Source organism: Stegodyphus dumicola, chromosome 8, assembly GCF_044657685.1.
Source record: "Stegodyphus dumicola isolate Sdum_Otavi_A_Nest chromosome 8, ASM4465768v1".
NCBI classification, from domain to species: Eukaryota; Metazoa; Arthropoda; class Arachnida; order Araneae; family Eresidae; genus Stegodyphus; species Stegodyphus dumicola.
This window is the reverse complement of record NC_140775.1, coordinates 148,018,747-148,036,140: the sequence shown is the minus strand read 5'-3', so window position 1 is coordinate 148,036,140 and position 17,394 is coordinate 148,018,747. Positions and strand designations below refer to the sequence as shown.

The 17,394-nt window shown below is 30.8% G+C and overlaps 1 protein-coding gene across 5 annotated transcripts in view; it reads right to left on the bottom strand.

Moving 5' to 3' along the window:
* The window catches only part of LOC118197454 (uncharacterized), a 157,464-nt gene that overhangs the window by 64,821 nt on the left and 75,249 nt on the right, over nt 1-17,394 (bottom strand). For 3 of the 5 annotated variants that reach the window (XM_085822553.1, XM_085822554.1, XM_085822555.1), the window contains 3 exons: nt 10,900-11,021; nt 4,728-4,850; nt 164-343 (listed from right to left, as the gene is read on the bottom strand). In XM_085822553.1, coding sequence (XP_085678679.1) covers nt 164-343; nt 4,728-4,850; nt 10,900-11,021 — 425 coding nt within the window. The remainder of the gene's footprint in view (nt 1-163; nt 344-4,727; nt 4,851-10,899; nt 11,022-17,394) is intronic. The other 2 variants (XM_085822557.1, XM_085822556.1) reach the window with 2 other exon arrangements.

Below are 17,394 nucleotides of genomic sequence, written 5' to 3'. Positions count from 1 at the left end.
CAGAGCAAATAGTTTGTTAAATATTGCCACAGATGCGTGGAAAACTCATTACATGTGAAGCACTATATGTGAAGTGCACTATATGTGAAGTAGAATAAAATGATTTGCATACAAAATAAAACAGAGGGTTAGTTGCTGTATAAAATGAAGAGGAATTTCAAACCATTTTCCAGAACTCCAGCACTGATAACGCCAATGATTCCATTGATGGACTGAAGGTAACTGTTTCTTATAAGATTGTCACAGAGCTTCATGTCAGAAAGTATTAAATCAAATATCTTCTGTAAACATCTCTTTAAGATAAGAAAGCCATCACATTCAGCAAAAAAGTCTTGATTTTTTACTAGAAAAGAAATCTTTAGTTCAGGCTTTTATTTAAGTAATTTAGTTCTTATTTAATAAAAAATTAACTGTGACTGAAATTTGTTAAATTAAGTTTAATGTACATTATCTTATCAGCAAGTGAATTACAGATTTAGCTTCAGTATTATGGGGGGGGGACTGTTCTTCTTGCATAAGATGAATTACAATTACCAAAGAAACTTTATGAACTTAATTGAATTTTAAAACTTATAAATACATATGAATCCTGAAGAATGTGATTTGCATTGCATGGATCCACACACATGTGAACAAACATGATGATGAACAAATTTTTAATATAAATACTACAAAATATTTTGAAGATTTATAGCAATTTAAAAAAATTAGCAGACATATTATACAGCTTACAGATAATAAAAAAAACAAAAAGTTAAGATATGTCATGAATATATATATGAGTGATCTATTTCAAGATTAATTGTCATAAAATCAAACAGCACACAAATATTTTCCTACTTCAGATGATACCATGAAGCAAAAGACATAAAAACAAATATAGGATTTTTCATATTTGAAGGAAATTCAATCAGAATTCAATTCAATTGAATTGAAGAATTAAATCAGCAGAAATTCAATTAGAAATATCTGGGATTAAAAATAATGCTATTATGATTATTGTGGGCACTGAACAGCTACAAACTTACAAAGATTTTCAAAATGATACACATATTTAGTTTACTTCAAATATATCAGAACACCTAAGCAGCATTAAGAATATTTTTAACACTGCCAGTTACTGTCATCAGTGTCAAAATGAGCTTCATCAAACTCAAATTTTTTTTAAAAAAAAAGGTATTTAATATCTTTACCTGCTCCAGAAGAATTAACAAACATGGCCATTCTCTCTACAGAATATAAAATAAGAGAAAGTAGATTTTGAAAATTACATGATTTTCATTTAAAATTAAATAAAATAAAATTTTGAAAAAAAAAAAGGGGGAGATAAAGAAAAAGCTTGAAAGTTAGTGCAGAGCTTTTAATAATAACTGTATTATCATCACAAAGCGTTTTATATTAATTGTATTATTATCTTTATAGTACCTCAATGCTATTTATTAAAAAGGTATTTTTCAACTTATTAAAAAATTGAAAATTATTATATGTTTCAGTTTGCTGAATACATAAAACCATGTTTAAACATTATTATAAGAGTTATGGTACTTTGATTTAAAATAGCTACTTTTAATGAATATAGCAGTTTTAATTACTTTGCATTATGTGTGTCTGACACCACAGGCATTTTATCACTATTAGTTCATTTTGCAGCTTTGTTGCAACTTAGTTGATATGAAATGCTACACAAAGGTAGACAATGTTTTGATTGTGAAAACTTAGAATGTGAGTGTTAAGCACAGACTGTTAGGAAAATATTCAGTCTTTGAGCTTAAAAGTGCACCCACTAAAACAACAGTTCAGAAATTGATAAGAAATTTGAAGACACAGGTTAGACAACTGGCATTAAATCTTCATGCTTTCGATTCAGCCACTCTATTGGAAATATGGCAGTGTTACTTTAAATACCAAAGAATCCATACTTAAAAGGAAACAAGAAAGAGGAAATTGAACATGACATGAGCCACCTTGATTGGCAGATATGTGAAAAAGTCATTACAAATATCATCCAAAGAGTATCGTTCTGCAGAGCAAGTCACAAAATACATATGCCAGACATTATTTATTAATGGAAAAACTAAAACAAGTACTTTTGTTAGAACACAAACATACTTTGTTGTTTATACATACACACATCTATATATACAGTACAAAGTCTGAAATCCAGACTCATCGGGACTTTGGCAATTCCAGATTTGGGATTTTTCTGGATATTAGATCACCAGTTTAAATCTAGTACGATGGCATGTAGATATTATAAAATTAAAAATATGAAATCGTGATTTATGAAATAATGAAGTATTTATGATCTAAAGAATAGCAAAATTTATAAAAAAAAAAAGCTTAATTTTTTTTTTATCTTATTAAACATTTCTTTCAATGTAAGTTGTTTAAGATGGATAGTTTTTTCTGCTAATACTTTCTCTTCAATTCTGTAGACAGACATAATTTCTTGTTTAGTTACATTGTTGAAGTCCTGTAATTGCAGTTTTGAGAATTCCGACTAACTTGTCAATCGATATTTTCTCGTTTTCAGTAACTTCTCCATCACTTTCTTCACTATCGGTAGAGGTATTTTATGGATCTAGAACCATATTACAGATTTCACCATTCATTAATTGATTGATGATTGAGAAGCATTGTCATCACAATGAAAAACTTCCTTTATATCATCTTCATTTATTACTGCTTCTCCACATTTCTTTACAAAACCTGTTAATTGGAAATTTTCTCCTTTGTTTTGCAATATCCAAAACCTATAAAATTAGCAGCTTTCATCATAAAATTTAGCTATCCTTCACTATGCATATTTGGCTATGCATCATGAGCTTGGCGACTAACAAGGACAAGTTGTTCCGTTAAATTTTATCTTGCTTTTTACCACGCACTGAGACAATTAAGCCCGAATTGTATTAGTTTAGTTATTTATTTTACTTATGTCTGTTTTTTGCACATGCTTAAGGCTTATCAGAATTCTGAATAAATACATTTTGACATATACTTAAGCATTATTGAGGGCCGGCACTAGATATCTTACCACCAGATGCAGTCCCTGTGGGTCGTAAATTCTGCGAATCGGTGCAGCAGATCATTCCGGATAATGGACGTCTGGATTTCGGACTTTGTATTGTATATATATTCTGCAGGTATCTTGAAATTAGAAAACAGCTGCACAAACACACAAAATGGCACAAGATAACAGAGAAAAGGAAAACTTAGCAGATATGGCCATAGATTCAAAACATAAGCTTATTTCTTGATAACTTATTTTTTAGAACAGATATTCTTTGTTACCAGGGGGGTCCTGTGACAAGCTGACCATTTGTTCAGAGCATATGCTTGCGCACCCCAGGGCACACGGTCAAGAAAGCAGATTTTCGGGTACTGCAGGCCTTGGCCCATTAGGGCTGTTACGCCACTGAGTTTAGTTTATTCTTTCTTACACATTGCAATTATGGGATGAGATATGCACCCCCACATATTTATGTAACTTTTCACATTGCTAGATGATAGATGAAGTGGAGAAATAAGCATCACATATTAACACAGCAAGAGGCAGGGAAGGAAGGAAACTGAGTATGCATTTCAGCAATGAAATATTAATAAAGTTGGCTTCTTTGTTGAAATTTTGAACTGTAATAGGATAAAAAGTATCCACTGTACTACTCTTATATAATGACATAATGTGGATTAATTTTCAGATAACTTACTTCACATTCATATATTAGCAGTTTTAAAACAGAAAGGGGACACAGCCAAATTAAAATGAGAAATTATAAGAACTAAGGCTAAATTAAAATTAGTAATTTTCCTTCATATTTCATTTCTATATATAAATGCGTCTTTATTTAAATCAATCACATTAAAATATATATATATATATATTTTTAAGAAATGTGTCTATTTCTTTTAAATCGCTTAGTTAATTACTCAATAGTATTTTAGATTAAATGTGAAAGTATCTCAGGCTTATATATACATGCACACACACATATATATACATCATACACATATAAGTTTTAAAATATTTAAAATCCCTCCCATAATCATTTTGCAACAAACCATATGTGAAAAACAAAAAACCAGGAACACAGTTGCAAACTACGTGATGGAAGAAAAAATGCCAAAACCAAAAATGAAAAGGAAAAGAGAAATTTATATCCTACACCTGCATCATCATTTAGGGGTTTGTGCAATGAAAGTAAAATAGCCTGTTTCTCAGCCAACAAAGATACAAATTAAAGTTTAAATCATAATCTCAGAAAATTGATCAAAGTAATCTGTGTCTTTACCAGTCCAATAAAATCCAATGCATTTATCAGTCCAAATGATTAATTTATTGATCAATTGGACTGATATTTAAGATATTACACCAACCCATTACTGATGGTAAATCACTCTGCTTGATGACAGTATTTATTTGTCGAAAATTGTTGATGGTTAAGTACGTAAGTAGCGAACTGGTTCATAAAATATTAACTAAAATTTTAATAAAAAAGTTTCATTTTTAACCTGTACAGTTCCAAGTGCTGCAAAATATGTAATGTTATTATAAAAAGAAAAAAAATGTAAGCTATAAGAATCTAGTTTAATAATAGGAATTTCATGCATATGAAATTTTTAACTCGTGAACTTAAAACTGCTTCTTGAATTTATTGAAAAAAAAATAAAACAAAAAATAATAAACTGTAGAAACAAAATTTTCAATATTATTACGAAATAAAACTTACTATTATTTGCAATGCTCAAAGATAAAAATGATGTAACAGCAACAACAGTCTTTGAATTAGAATTACTTTCAAGCAGCTTAAGTAACTGGGGGAAAAGGTCAGAACAAATCACTTGATTTTTCTCTAAAAAAAATTATTTAGAAGAATCAGATTTATGGGTAAAAACTAAATAAAAATAAAACTTTCTTTAAATATACCACATTAATCATAAAATACAGCTCCTTATAATAAACATAGATTCCATTTACTAAACATCTTGAAAAATAATTTTTGCACTTTTAATTTCGTCGGGGGGGGGGGAGGCGCGGCGCGCAATGAACTGGAAGTTGATCTGTCAGCACTATCCTCATCTTCAGGCCAGATGTTTGTATTTAATTCAGCTTATAATTTCTTACTAAATATAGTATTTCATCTCGTCCTTGATATGATTTAAATCAAATTCCTCCTCATTAGAAATATCACGAATACACATCAAATAATTTTCTGGTTGCAATTTTCTAACTTCGACTATGCGTAATGTATGCTTTACGCATGCATGCATTGAAAGAAATGTTTCATAAAGTAAACAAATAAATATTAAGCCTTTTTTCGTAAATTTTGATACCCTTTTGATCATAATTGCTCTTTATTTTATAAATTAGGGTTTCATATTTTTAATTGCATATTTTCTGCATGCCATCTTGCCAGATTTAAACTGATGATCTATAATCTGGAAAACCCCTAATCTGGAATTGCCAAAGTCCCAACAAGTCCGGATTAAAGACTTTGTACTGTAGTAAGACAAAAAACACCACTACATGGATAAATCCATTTTAAAATTTAGGGAAGCTCATTCTCTGGATGCATAAAGGAAGGGGAAAATTACGAATATTTTTTAACTTTCAAAGCTTGCCACTGAAAAGCTGGGGAAGGAAATATGCGAGGAAATACGCTATATCTAAAGTTCACGATTTTTCCATAATCCTCTATTCATACCCATAGTTTCTTCAAAAAATATTTGGATAGATACATATGAATATATAAGCATATAACTGGTCCTCAAACACTGGGGATTTGAATTACGTGTTTTCCCTTAAATCAGAATCTTTTCTCAATAAATATACAAGAAAATATTGAGATTTATCACAATATGAAAAATCTGGCATACAAACTGTATTGAACAAAAATATTTTTTTAAAGTGCTGTTATGTCATGAATACTTAAAATACATTTAGATATTAATCGATTTAATCATTTACTATCATAAATCTATTCAAAAAGTTTTTATCTTTGATGTCTAGTGTTAGTAAAATGTATACCATGTAGTATTTCATATACTAATACATATAATATATAGTGTTTCATATCATGCAAGAAGTACTGATGTGGGCAAAGGCAGATTTACTCTGCAGACAAAAGAAAATATAGATGTTGATAAATACCTACAGTAATGAAAATGTTATCTTTTTTCTTCACACTTTTTATAATATATTTCTTCTCTTTCTTGAAAGAAAACAGTGTTTAAAAGATATAACAATCACATATTGAAATACACTATAAGAAATGACAGACTATGTCATCATTACAGTTTCTAGTAAATGTAGGTTATTATCAACGAAATTTTAAAACTGCCAAAAATTAGACATGTATTCAATACTGGTGTTTAATGCTCCTAGGATAAACTAGCAGGCAAGCTGCTGAACATTGGTAGTTCAATCCAGGTTAAAATCCTCGCGAATGGGGTGGTAGCACAAGAAATTTCGTGGTTCCCCCCCCCCCATGAGTAATCTGAGTATAAGCCAATTTCTCTTAAAAAATTCTCCGTGAAGACATTCCTCCTCTTAGAAAGACAGCTTTTCCATGCTTTAGCATAACCTAAATAATCTTATCTTTCTGATACCTAGGTCTCTCACTGTTCACAGTTAATTAATAGTATAAGCTTTTTTAGATATATTTCTATTAAAACACTTTAATCAAAATATTAGTTTTAAAATCATGGGAAGATCAAAAAGTAATAATTTAATACTATAAACAGTAATAAATCTTCCAGTACATGCTGTATTAATGGAATATTTATTTTCAAAGCTATGATACAAACAATTCTTACACAGATCTCATAGTATTTTAAGATAAGCAAAAAGTTTAATAAACACAAAAATATTCTCAGTACAATACAACTGTTAGTAAATTATAAAATTCAGAATACCTGTTGCTAAATGGATAAAACAAATAGCTAAAATTTCTTATAATACTATTGCTGCTTTAGCAATATATCAAACGACTTTTGACGCATTTATTCGTGTTGTGGAAAATGAAAAATTATTGCTTTAAAAATAACTTAATGAACTAAAAAAGGAATAATCTAATAAACTTTAGAAACTTTCATTAAAAAAATTAGAATTGAAAATCATCAGCAGTTTTCAGTTATTTCCATATGCAGTCGAACCCCGCCATATGAAGGTGAAGGGACTGGAAATTTGGTTCGCTAGATTGTGGTATAGCAATGTAAAATAATAATAATAATAACAATAACAATAATAAAAAAACCATCATTTTTACACTTTTTATAAAAATAAAAAGTAATGATGAATTTACCTTTAACTTAAGATATGTAGGGTTGCAAAGGAGAGATTCAAAACTTTTGTAAAGAATACCCTGTTTCTCAAAAGACCTAAAGCATGCAAAAAACACATTTGGAGCACCGAACTTGAATAGTATTTACACTCAAAAATGAAATAAATAAATAAATAAATAAAGATCTCTAACCATTCTCTAAACGAATCTAAATTCTCTAAATTAATTCTCCATTCTTTAAAAGCATTTTCTAAATGAAGAATCAACTGTATACTGCTATCTCATAAGATTCACTGCTTTCTCTACCTCTGAACAGCAAAAATTTCCATCCTAGTAACATGGTTACATATACCATATGCAAACGAACATCACACTATTTCCCCAGTTCTTCCAGACTGTGTATCACACCTGTTTGTCACAAGAAACAGAAGAATGGGATTGAACATAAATAAAAGTAATAGAGAGGTGTTTTCCTTTACGAATGGAATGTGGAATGTAGATCCTAACATCCTAAACGTGGATGATTTTAATTTCTTCATTAAAACTTGGAAAAATTCTGAAAAAACACAAAAAATACAAAAATGTTCAATAGAAGATATCCACATAGCTCATTATATCCGATTTGCACACCTTTTTTGGAAGTGCGCTATAGCAATGTAAATTAATGTTAAATGAATAGAAAATCGGATGGAACCCAAACGTTATAGTGCAGTTAGACTATATGTGCATATAAAACTGACATGTGCATACATACACACATGTGTATGTGTACAATTTATCTCTAAGCTGGCCTGAGTTATTCTCGTTATTCGAAGAATGACAATGATGCTGTAACAGTCATGGCGGAAGCATAATCATTGCAAATATAATCGCCCCAGTATCAACACACACCATATTGAGAAGCAATCTGAAATATGTTTTTTGAGTAGTGAAGGTGTTAAACCAGGTTAAAGTCATCGCAGGATGAATATGCAGTATGTTGTTTCATGTGCGTCTCTACAGCAAATGTGAAAGTGGTTCAGAAAGTTTAAAAGCCACATCACATCTGTGAAAGATGTCCTGAGACCAGGCCAGGCACACCACATAATGATGAATGAAAACATCCCTGAGAAGAGCTTGTGAAATCCATCATACATAAGTGTTAGTTCAGCATCCAAGATGTGCTACAATTCAGTAGTGTTGATGAAAAAGGTTCCACATCAGTTGATTGCTGAAATGACAGACCTGCCCAGTAATTTTACATTGTTAACAGGTTAAAGGTAATGGATTTATGGAAAGATTCACAAGTATTTTACGAAGTATTGAAAAGATGTACCATGGTTAAAGTATGAACCAAAACTATTTTCATGAGGTATCCATGCACTTCTGAAGCAGTAAAATATGTGTATTACTGCATGTCACGAGGACTACATCGAAAAATTATGCATAGATAATTTTTCTGTATTTCTTCATTTGCCTTGTCTCTACATATAATAAAAGAAAGAGTCTGTCTGTTCACACTGCATGTAAGCTAATAAACCCCCGGCTAAGAAATTTGGTACATAGGTGCACCTAGACAAGAGCCAGTGCACCCCGAAGCAATTTTTTCCGAAATTAGAATTAGAATTTTTTGTATTTTGTTTTGTGACGAAATTGCGTCATTTTGAGACATAATGGGTTATAGGAAAGAGAGATTTTACTCTACACACTCCATTTTCACACCCATCGTCATGAAATGTAGCCACTTAGCTATTTTACGAAGTTAAAATAAATTTCGTGTTTCAATAAATCGATTAAATACGAATTTATTTAACAAAAGGAGCTTAACACCTTTTCAACGGGATATTTTCTAAAAAAGTTTATTTTTAAAAATGTACAGTTTATTTTTCTTTGATTTTTATACACGTTAAACTTTTGTCCTTGCAACTGCTTTTGCAAAACGAATTTTGGAAAAAAGAAAATATTTTGTATTTTTAAAAAAATTTTTAAATGAAGCTTCCGAGTACACTTTTCACACCTTTAAAAATGTGATTTTGGCAACAATTTTTCTGTTTTATTGTTGTTGATAGATTTTTGATGAAATCGCATCATTTTGAATAGTTTCATTCTTTTAGAAATATGGGTTTGGCAACAATATTTCATCGTATTTCTTATGTCACTGTTTTTAAGAGATTGGCATATTTCATTGTCATTTAGATATATATAATACATTTTTATTGATTTTTTGGATAAAGTTGTTCTGCAGAGTAAAATTCTGCACGAAATTTTATGTTTTTTGAGTTGGTTTCATGTTATTTTTTTTGCTTATTTCACTGTTTGTAAGATATTGAAAAGTTTTGCATGATTTTTTTCCTTCAACGGAAAGTTGGTTAATTTTTTTATAAGGATAATTAATATTTGTATTAAGAAATATAGCTTATTTCATTGTAATTTTTTTCTCTTGAAAATATAAGATAAAATATCATTAATTATACTTTGCTTTTCAGAATTTTTTGTTTTTTGTATTCTTTTATGTTATTTATTGCTCATTTCACGGTTTTTAAGATATTGAAAAGTTTTGGGTGATTTTTTTTAGGAAACAAAGTTCTTAACCTCCTTTATACCATTTGAGTTCTTAAGATTTTGCAAAGGGAAGTTGGTTGATTTATTTTAGGATAATTAATATTTGTATTAAGGGATATTGCTTATTTTATTGTAATTTTGTTATATGTAATAACTTTTTTTTATGAAGTTGTTCTGCAGAGTTAAATTCTAAGCAGATTTTAAATTTAATGTTTGGTGTTCCCTTCAGCCATTTTCCCGGTTCATTTAAAAGCCAGACAAAGGCTGGCAGCGAAGCTGCTAATAATAAATAAAGTTTTCATTTATATCACTCCATATATTTACATATATACACGTACAATGATGATGCATGAGTGACTCAGTCACTATGACAGTTTTTTAACCTCTTTGCTCCTAGTGTACTATATATAATAAACTTGCTCACCGTATCAAATATAATATGGGAGTGAAGTGTAACTAGCTGCTCACCATACCGTATTTGATACGCTGAAACAGAACAATTTATATCAAATTTTAATTGTGCTTAAATGGCATCAGAATACCTTAAAACTTTATAGATTAGAATATCCTGAATATTAATCTTGTTATTATTAATATTTTATTCTAAGAATATAAAGCACACATTAAGTACACATGTTTGAAACTAGATTTTTTGTACACTGCAACATGCTTAAAACTTTGCACAAATGAATGGCAAATAGGATACAATATAGTCTGAAATTTTAATTCTTAAGCTTCTTACTTCATTTTTGCATGGAAATAATTTATGCAAATATAATATCTTAATTAGAAATGCTAAGATTTTCTGTTAATATTATAAAAATTATTATTGAAATAGCCTATACAATAATCCAAATATTTCAATAAAAAGCAGGTTTTACAGGAATTATTTTTGAACACTAGGCTCAACTGTAAAACACGCTCAGACACACAGTGATGTTCAGCACTCCAATGTCACAGATTAACAGTAGAAATTCTTTTTAACAAAACCAGAAGCAAAAAGGCTTTAAAAGACCATGAAATTCTAATTAACATCACTAAATTAAAAAATAAAAACTGTTTAATCAAAGTAACAAACCATTTTGAGGGTTATTAACAGAAAAGCAAAGTGCAGAGTTTGTTCTTAACCATATTTCATTTGGTGGCTCTTCATTCTTTGATACAGCTGTACTTTCAGTTATTACACCAGGTGCATTCTCACTACAATTTTTAAAAATTCTGAATAAATTTTCTAGATTTAGTACCAACAATTATTGTACATAAGAAAAGCAGTTTACAATAAACAGTGCTAAGTCCAATATCCGGAATTGTCAGAACTTCGGTGGTTCCCGATTTCAGAAACTTCCAAGTTTCAGATTGTCAGTTTTAATCTAATAAAAGGACAAATAGAATTTAAAAAATAAAATATGAAATATTTGTTTTTGAAATAATAAAGCATTTATGACTTTAAGGTAATCAAAATTAAAAAAAAAAAAAAGAGCAAAAGCCTTTTTTTTTTGGAGGGGGGGGGGGAGCATCATGTTTGTTGTATAAAGTATGTTTATACCAATGTATATTTTTTAAGCTGTTTCATTGTCTCCTTTAATATTTTCTTTTTAATTTTAAAGACTGATATAATTTCATATTCAGTAAAAAGTTCCATAGTTCACGTCCTGTAACTGTGTATCTCCAGAATTACTACTAAACTGTCAGTCGAAATCTTTCTATTCTCAATAAGCTCTTGCCACTTTCTTCACAATCTGTAGCGATATTTTCTCAATTTAAAGCATACTACAGATTTTGCCATCTGTTGGTTGACTGATGATTGAGACACTGCCATCAAACGGGAAACTTCAGTTATATAAGCTTCATTTGTTATCACATCTCCACATTCCTTCACAAATTCTATTAACAGAATTTTTTTTTATTTCTACAGCAATTCTATGGCAAAATAAGGTTGCTGTTTTACCTAATTTTGAAACATACTGTGTACATAATTTTGAAACAGCATATTAACATTGGTCAGAATGTGATTTCCTAGCCAGCAGTTGTTTGAAAGTGGTGTACGGGAATCTCAGTTAATTGAGAGAAAAGTCTCTTTTAAAACACGGGATATTATAATCCTCTAGTCATAGATTTTGTTATGAAAACAAAAGTATCTGAAAAGCATAAAATGGTATGATACGTTAAGGATGATCAAGTTTAAAGGCAGTAAGTTTATTCTTATTTCACTTAACATTTTTTGAATTATATTTGTTACTGACAGAGAAACGTTATTTTCACATTAAAAAAACTGAAAAATAGCAAAAAAAAAAATTTTTCATTTATCTTCAAAAAAAAAAAAAAAAATACATATATGTATGTACTAAATTTATATTAGGAGATAATATAATCAATATTTCTTTAGTAAATAAATTATTATTATCTTACTTTGCAGCTATTGCACAAGTATTAGAAAAATTTGTTTTCGAACTGAGTTTTAGATCATTCAACATATATTTATATATATATATATAATTAAAAAAATCTGAAAGGTTTCAGATTTACAGTCACACAAAAAGGTTTGTTAAGGTTTTTTTATGCTCTCACTGAGCTTGCAATCTATCAGTCTTCTGTTACACTCACTCCTCTTTTTACCTTTATTATCAAGCATCATTTTCTTCGCATACGCAATTCAACAACATAATTCCACAATAATTTTAACAGCAGCATAGCAGTATGCATTTAGAATTCTCGATACAGCATTAAGTGTTGGCATATTTTTTTTTTTCAGTCTTTCGTCAATTCATCATATCAATGTTCAATTTTCTTACTAAGCAGGACTTTACAAAACTTTTTGGGTATTCTATTATTAACGTCGTGTTTACTTTATTTATTCAATATCCCATTCTTGGCACTTACGGCACATAAAATTCGATTCAACAGCAAAATGACAAAATATTTAAAAACAACACATCTTTAGAATTTCCGATAGACATTCTTGTACGCTGGAGATAAAAATCTTTTTTCACATAAATATTGACAGTGCTCGCTTTGAAATCATTGCCTTTAACTAAAAATTCATTAAAGTTCTAAAGAATACAAAACAGATAATTAAACAAATTAAAAATTCAGACTTTGAGGTGCCCATGTTTGGGTGGAAGAACACGATCGTTAAATACACTGCCCTACAAAAGTTAAGGAACAGCGTATTTTTCAAAGCTCACTGTTACAAAAATGTCAGTAACGCTTAAATTCACAGTTCATATGCGTGACAGTAATGCAGTTGAAGAAAATATATGCAGAAATAATAGCTACTACTTTTATTTTATAGAAACGAATACTTATATAGGAGTTGGAGAAAAAATTGCAAAAATTGTAATTTTTGTTCACGAATGTTGATCTTCATTGTTATTACAGTTTCGTGGACAATATCCAGGAGAGTCTATCAATATCCATGAGAAGTCATTTGCACATGAAGGTGGAGAGCAATTGGATGAATGAAAATGGGGATGTCACAAGCTGATGCTGCAGGACATCTCAATGTCTGTCGTAGTGTGGTCCACCTATTCCATAGTCAGTTTGAATCTGAGGATTCTGTGTCTAGAAGACATGTTCCAGGCAGACCTAGTGTTACAACATCTGTGGAAGGCCAATATTTAGCTCTTTCGGCATGAAGGAGGAGTAACGTTACTGTACTTCAGCTCGTGCAGATCATTTAGTGGTAACAGGAACAAGAATCTCAGCTACTAAAGTGTGCAGATGCATGTATGTAAGACGATCAGTTGTTCATGTCCCCTTGACCCAAGTACACAGAGGTGCACGCTTATGTTGGGCAAGAGAACACGTCTCCTGGACCAGTGAAAAATGGGGGCATCTGTTCTCTTCACAGATGAGTCCAAGTTCACATTGGAGAGTGTTTTAGGTCATCAGCTCATATGGAAAGAACAATGCACCAAATACAACCAATCTCATGTTGCGGAAAGACACAATTGCAGAGGTGGTGGAATAATGGTTTGGGCTAGGATCTCTCTCTGTGGTCATACTGACCTGCATGTTTTCTGTGGAGTAACTTTGACTCGTGGGAGATATCAAGACGAGACCTTTAATCAATATGTCCACCCATATGCCACTGCTATTGGCCCTGGATTTCTTCTGATGGACGACAATGCGTGACCGCACCGAGCTCGGGTTGCTGAAGACTATCTTGAGGGTCACAGTATGTAGCAGATGGGCTGGCCAGCTCAATTCTCAGACCTGAATCCGATAAAGCATCTTTGGAACTACCTTGGGAAACAGGTTGTTGCTTTAAGTCCTCCTCCAAGGTCAAATAGATAAGCTCTTGAACAAGGACTACTCTATGCCTAGTTGTTGCTTCACTGATTTCACTGATCAATGTATTGCAGCCAGGGGTGGACACATTCCTTATTAGAACCCATTTTTCTTATGTTACCACTCCATTTTTCCTCAAAAAACTGTGATATACTGCTTCTCCAAGACTGGATTTCTCTGCCAAGAGTGCAATTTTTTGTTGTAATTCATGTTTGTGTTGAACTTTAGGAACACTGTCACATTCATTAAAGAACTGCTTAGTGGACATGTCCTGTGAATTTCTTGTTTCTATGTTGCTTCATTCTCATATCAGACACAAAAAACATGTAGTTCTTAACTTTTGGAAGACAGTGCATTACCCTATACAGATCCAGATGTGCCAGACTATCATGTTCCTCTGAACATGATAGTCTGGCACATCTGGATGAATCTGAACTATCATGTTCCTCTGAACATGATAGTCTGACATTATCATGTTTCATCACATGTATCATGACATAGTTTAATCAGTATGTTAGACATAGGCTCAACTACGTACTGATACTGATACAACTGACTGTAACATACTGATGAAAATGCTTGACTTCTACAAGATTTATGTCCACATCTTCAGGATATGTTTGGCATAAAGCTCTATCTCCGTCATGAATTTCTTCTTCTGTAGTTTCTAATTTTGTTAAGAATGAGAACTTTTTTGCAGCATCATTGTATACTGAGGCCATCTGTGCCCAACTTGACTCTAAATCATCAATCGCAGGTATAAATGTTTTGATTCTGAACTTTTTTATTGGCATAACATGTTCTAAAGCATCATCTTCATCATCATTGATAAACCTTCTACATCTGCTTTTCTTGTAATCAACATCACACAATTTTCTCTTTGCTTCTTCTTCAAAATGATCGAACATATCTCTTGAACCTTTAACAAAATCCGAAGGTGAAGCATACAATTTACTACATACATCTAGACTAATTTGGGGGTCTTGCAGTGATTGGCTAGTCTTGTGAAATTCCTCCAGCAAGTAACTCCACAAATATAACATTACCATAAATTCAAACCCCTCCATTTTATTCAAAATGTTTATTGCTCGATTTCTTGTTTCGCCTTTCTCTGTAGTATCAATATGCAGCTGATGGCACGCAGAAATTATTCCATCATAACTATTAAGCATTGCACTTATGGCCATTGAATGTGCCTCCCCATCTAGACTTTGACAAAGACTTTTGAATCATCTTTGAAAAATGACAACAGTACTTCTCATCTATGTGTAAATGACGAAAAGAAATTACATATTTCTTGAACAATTCCAAAAAAGTTTACAGCATCTAAACAACAGTCAACTACTGCTCTATCAACAAGATTCAGGGAATGACCAGCACATAGAATATACATAGCATATTTGTTAATCTTCAATATTATTTCTTGCATACCCTTGTATTTGCCAGACATATTGGCAGCATTATCCTATGACTGGCCTCAACACTTACTAAAATCTATTTTGCACTCATTTGTTAAAGGTAATTGTACACCATTTTAGTATGTACACCACATACCTTCCCCTTTGTGGCTACCCATCTCTAGGAAAGTTAGAAAATGTTCACTTAGGGAGATCATCATCTGGTGAAAGATACCTCACAATAACAGTGAGCTGATCAATATGGGATCGATCTGGAGTGGAATCTACAGATAAACTGAAGTACCCTGCAGTTCTTAAATCGTCCAAGATTGAGTCTCAACGAAATTGCCATTGTGAGGTGAACCAAATGTTTTCTTATCTCCTCTGAAAGGTAAACCAAATTTTGCCATAGTAATTATGACTACCACAACTCATTCAAGAACATTTTTCCAGTACTACCGTTTATTATTTTAAATAATAAGCGGACAATTTTTTTTGCAGGGGGGGGGGCCTAAACTATAGCTTGTGTAGCTTATATGTAAATCCTGCTTTGTCTTGTATCTGTAACTGCAGTATTACTGACACTAAAATATTTCTTTCTAAAAGATACTTTATAAACTTTTTCCTAGGGACTGTGAAGGGTTTAAATAGCTTCTTCTGCAAAATATTTGTTACAGAATGTAACTGTAAGAATCTGTAATGACATCAATGTTGATTGACTCTAAGAAGTAGTTTATGAATATAATTGTCATCTATCAATGAGCTTGTCATTTTGAATATCTTTAGGATACAGCATTTTAGAGAAATTTTTTAATAAAAAACTTGGCTTCAATGCTGATATAGGATTGCCCACTGTTATAGATGAACAAAGTAATCTGCAAACATGCTTCTAAGATTCATTACATTGAATAGCACATGTCAAATATCAGTTTATTTAAAGTCTTCTCTACTGCTATCATCAATATTATTTTGAGTGCCTATCAACTCTCTTATTTGTCAAAATACATTCTACTTCTTTTCCAAAATAACCCTCACTTTCTTACTCAAGAAAAAGACTTTAAAACTCACCTGATTTTACAAAATATAAGCAAATGCATAATTTGACACTTTTAAATTCTGAATTAGTTTCATTATATGAGTACAGATTCAGAAATAGAAATTAATTGATTCCATATTTTACAATACAGAATTTCATTTTCAAAACAATTCTTCAGTAAATCAATAATAAATTTACCATCCTCATCTTCAACGAGAATGGCAACAATACATATTCACTCAAATAAATGTCAGCTTCAAATCAAAAACCAGTTTTCAATCAAAAAATTTCCAAAATAATATTTCATATTCAATTGCTAAATACTGGCAAATTTTGCATTTATTCCTGCCCATTTCTAAAATATAAAAAATATGTGTCCCTAGTTATTCACTGTATCTGAACTGAAAAAGATATGCACGAATAAATCTTTGTATGCTTTTATACTTCAAATATAATTTATAATAAATTTGATTAATTTCAGTTTAGTGTTCATAATTTCATTTGTAAAACTCAAGAAACTTGATTACTGTATATAAAACTGTATTTGCTCTTTGCCTTTACTAAAGAAGTGAAAATAGATTACTGTAATTTTGAAAAGAGTAAATAAAATTTCAGAATTTTTTAGGCTGATAAGAAGACTCTGACAGACAATACAGCAGTTACAGCATATGAAGTATAGATGAATACTACTCTGAAAATGCACAAGTATTTGTATTAAGATATTTTGAATTTTTCTTCTTTCCCAAAGATCAAAATGCCTTTTTATTGCTAGTTGAAACTAGCATACTTTAGGTCTAAACCTTACTTAGTCAAAATCTAGCTAGCAATTCTTCAGCTTTCTGGTAATTGA